Source organism: Chrysoperla carnea, chromosome 3 (genome assembly GCF_905475395.1).
Source record: "Chrysoperla carnea chromosome 3, inChrCarn1.1, whole genome shotgun sequence".
NCBI classification, from domain to species: Eukaryota; Metazoa; Arthropoda; class Insecta; order Neuroptera; family Chrysopidae; genus Chrysoperla; species Chrysoperla carnea.
Genome location: NC_058339.1, coordinates 47,288,432 through 47,293,183, shown reverse-complemented (window position 1 = coordinate 47,293,183; position 4,752 = coordinate 47,288,432). Strand labels below are relative to the sequence as shown.

The 4,752-nt window shown below is 27.2% G+C and overlaps 1 protein-coding gene across 1 annotated transcript; it reads left to right on the top strand.

Moving 5' to 3' along the window:
• The first annotated feature begins 2,057 nt into the window (after positions 1-2,057).
• On the top strand, positions 2,058-3,374 carry LOC123296485 (protein takeout-like). The gene is made up of 5 exons (XM_044877969.1): positions 2,058-2,162; positions 2,458-2,550; positions 2,631-2,769; positions 2,834-2,967; positions 3,036-3,374. Exons 1-5 carry the CDS (start codon positions 2,093-2,095, stop codon positions 3,344-3,346), a joined length of 747 nt encoding a protein of 248 aa, XP_044733904.1. The 5' UTR covers positions 2,058-2,092; the 3' UTR covers positions 3,347-3,374.
• Positions 3,375-4,752: the final 1,378 nt, after the last annotated feature.

The window sequence follows — 4,752 nt, the reverse complement described above, 5'->3', positions numbered from 1 at the left end:
CTTGCTTCTACTTACTTGGTGAGCATCGATCCATAACAAATGGATGAAGTGTGGAGCTGGTTGATTCTTGGTTAGTCCTTTGGGACATTCGCGACATTAAGAGATTGGAAAGATGACAATGTCGTCTCTTTTATATGTGTATGTACTATGTTTAAAAGTGAGCTATAACACTAAGACAAGCGTAAATTTTTCGTTGGATATGGCTATAAAATATACTTATAGAAAAGTTCATTGTTGATGAATATCGTTCTAAGATTTCTTGTTCTAATGAGAATAGCAGACTCGAGATCGTATAGAGTGTACTCTCTAGGTAATACAACTGACTATACGAACAAATGACTGAACATTTATAATATCATTCATACCAATAATTTTTTGCTGTTTTGGTAATTTGGTAATTTTGTAATTTTTAATATTCCTTTTTTTTCATTTTGCTACTAGGGTTTTCCATGTAACTACGTGAATGGGTTAAATGTTGTCCAAACTGATGGTATCGCTTAAATAGGAGAGACATGTATTTTAAGAAAGATGATTGTAACATTTTTCTTACTTAAGGTAGTACGAGCGCCAAGGTTAGACTTTAGCCAAGTTTAGGTTGAAAATATTTGTACCTCATTTTCAACTTTGATGATGAATTTTGTTATATTTTCATGAATGTAGACAAAAGATAAGAATAAAATTTTTCTATATATACATATATATGTGTGTGGTTGTTTGTGTCTATGAAAATGTAACTATGAATTAATTTAAATCACACGCGGAACAAACCATATTGTAATTCATCAACATGTTTCAAATAAAAGTTTTAAACAAATTATTTACAATTATTGCAAGGTAATTTAAAGTCAATTAAATAAATTTCTCCCTTGTTCGCCCATGGCATCATACATTTTCTTTAACGATAAATATCAATCCACGTGGTGAGTCATTCTAAAAGAACACATCCGAAATGGAAAGATACTACGCCAGGAGAGAACTATAGTGAATCAATTTTCTGTTATCTTTAATACATTGTATCTCCAAAACAAAAAAAAATTCGCTTGAAAACGTACTTGAAATTTCTTTTCTTCATTTTTTTAGAAATCTATGACCTATTTAATTTTCTGTGTCTCCATTTCTTACCCTTCATAAAATATGTTAGTTAGAATCACGGATTACATGTGTAGGTCAAAATATCCATCACGCCAATACTTTAAATTCAAATTTAAGTATACTGATAGTCATAACATAATATACATGTATAATGAGGGGTATTAATTGCAAGATAAATTTTCTTCCACATAATATCTCATCGAAATAAAATGTTAATACCCAATTTATTACTCACTTTCGTTAATATCAAATACATTCATGAGTAATTAAAACAAACATTATAATAATGTTTTTTCTCAAAACAAAAAATTATTTTTAAGGTAAATGTACATTATTACGGGGTAGTGCGTTATTCCGTTAGTATTTCATTTTAAGAACAAAATAAACACCAAATAAATTTTTAATTTAAAAAAATAACCGAGCCTCTAGAACTAAAATATAAACAAAAAAAATTGACTTTTGAACAAATCTAATCACACTTAAATTTACTTATGTTAAGTGTGTATCGCGGAATTATATACATACATTCCCGGAATCAGGTTCAAAGCCAAATTTTATCACGGAATTACTGATAAACTCGAAATCCAGAAAATTAACGTTCAATGCTATAAATTAGAGTCTTAGGTGTGAAAAAATAATCAAAACTAATTTACAATAAATAATTTTGTATGACAAACCAATTTTTGTAGTGGAAATATTTATATTCATTTCAATAATCACCTTCAAAGTGCATTATGCCTAAACATTCCATAATATGGTACATTTACCTTAATGACTTAGAATTTCAATTCACCAAATAATATTTACATAATTACTATATAAATAATTCATCTTTAAAATACTTGTAATGGATATACACGCATTCACACTTATAGAAATGAAACTAACTACATGCACAAAATAATATTTGATTATTTTGTATATAAATGCGTGAATTTACTCCGCAAAGTCAGAAGTAATTTTGATTTCAGCATTGTATCATTAAACAAATAACAAAACCATGAATTCACTATTAATTTCTATGTTAAGTTTATTATCCTTTTTCAATTGGAATCAGGCAACCACATTGCGTAAGTCTTATTCAAAAATATTATAATATTAATTTATACTCTCTATTTTAATTGGTTATAAAGTTAAATCCTGCGTATAATTTGAAAAGAAATATTTGAAAAGTATAATTTACACTAAGAGTTTGTAAGAATTAGAAATATTGATGGAAATCTACTGGAAATTTACAATTTTAGTTTACTATAATCAGCTGAAGGATTAATCCCAATCTGTGTATACACAGTATTGAAACAATAAACCTGTTAGTTGTTATTTTAAATGTTTTGTCTCTACATTTTGCATACCTAATTGTTTTAGCTGATTTCATAACTCCATGCAAAGGATCTGATCCAAATTTAAACGACTGCGCAACCATTGCTGCAAATAAAGCAATACCAATTTTGGTAAAAGGTAGATAAATAAATTACTAATCAAAATTAATAAACTATTAGAGAGAAATAAAATATTGAAAACATTGAATTATGATTTAGGATATCCCACACTAAACATTCCTGTGTTATCGCCTTTAAAAATACCACAAATTAAAGTGGAAAACAATGGTCAATTGAATATTGTATTAAATGATGCAATTGTGCGGGGTCTAGAGGAATCTAAAGTATCAAATTTCAAGTATGTAATTAATAACAAAATGTGTATTAAATTGGAATTATAATATGATTGTTTTTATTTTCAGCATTGATTTAAAATCGAATCATCTCCGGTTTATTTTAAATATACCAAATTTAAATATTCAAGCTGAATACGTAATGTCTGGGCAATTACTTGTTTTGCCATTAAGTGGGAAAGGTCCTGCAAATGTTACAGCATGTAAGTAAATACTGAACAAAATATAAAAAATATAAAAGAGAAAAATATATGAATTTGCATTTTTTCAGCTAATGGTGATTACGATATTGATATTGCTTACACGTTATATGAAAAAAACGATATTCAATATATCAAATTGGAAAAAGTTGATGTGAAATTGGATATCAAAGGCTTGCAATTTCATTTTGATAACTTGCTCAATGCAAACAAGCAAATATCAGACGATGCTAATGCATTTCTAAACAAAGAATGGCGTCAAGTTCTTAAAGATCTTGAGCCAGCGTTAAAAGAAGCAATTGAAGTGATTGTTCTTCAAGTTGCTAATGGTATTGTTGATAAGGTCCCTTATTTGGAAATTTATGGTGGTGAGGTTCCATAAGATATCTCTATCAGAATTACTTCATATAGAAGCTGTTTTAATTGTAAACTTTTAAATGTTTTTATATAAGTAATATTTTGATGTTTTTAATTGTAAATCTTGAACTTCAAATGCTTTTAGTTCGACAAAAATAAAAATTAATTAAAGAAAACTAAGAACTGTCAGTTTTTTTAAAAATGATTATAAATATTTTCTTTAGCCCGTAAGTATAAAAGCTGTTGATACTTTCATTTTACGTGTCTTAATTTAGGAAATTTTTATAATCCAAGCTAGTTATGGCAAAGGTCTAAGACAACTGAGAAAGTATTTCCTATAAATTCTAACTCATATTAGATTTCAAAACAAAAAATGTAGTCCGGGTCATTGCATGAAATAAAAAGCCAAATTGTATCACTCACTATCTGCTTTATTGAGCAAAATTAGACCTCCAGTAAATACAGCTTTAAAAGCATAAGAAATAAAATTTCCAATTTACTTTGCTTAGTCCACTTTTATTTTTTAATATTTTAATAATTTAAAATATTTTGACTAGTACTAGTACTAAATTTTATTTCTTATCCTAATTATGGAGTTCCACAAAGTAAAGCTTTCTACAATTAACAGCTTTAAAAATTTCCCTTCATATTTCCGAAAAATATTTATTGGTTGGGTTTTCGATCAAAGATTTGATACATTCGAACATAGATAACTCAAATCTCGTTAGGAATGGAAACACCAAATTCCATCGTACAAAATACTATTCACAGATTTAAAAATTGGTGTATTTTACATTTGTCTATCATTGCCTGTCTCACATACCTATCGATAAACTTTGAATTATGGAGGTAGTAGACTTCCCAAATAAGCATTGATGTTAGCTTCCCAAATAAGCATTGTTGATAATAAAACCAGAAGATAAATAAATCCCTCATTTTCGATATGCACTCGAGATAAAGTCGATAGTACGAATCATAAAACATTAATTTGGATAAAATTAAATAATTAATTATTTAAAGTTATCGTCTATAGACTTTGTTGCTTCTATAAACATATCAACCAACCAGTAATAATTATCAATTTTGTTAAGAAGAAAAAAATATATGTTCTTTGAACAGACTCTTAAAATAGCGTCTTGTACATGTCTCATACAAATTTGTAAAATATTATTCAACGAAAAGTCAAAATTTTTATTGTGAAAAGAAGAATACATCCCGAAAGTAAAAACGAAGCTAAATACCAAACAGCTAAGTAAAACTTTTTGTATCAGGTGTCCATATAAAATAATTAATCAGATAGTATAACTAATAAGTTATTTATGTAATTAAAATACTTGCGTTATAAAATTTGGTAAAATTTTACAAAATTGATAATATTTAAAAGGCATTTGTCAAACAAATTTATTACATGTCAACTCCTATGTTCTATTT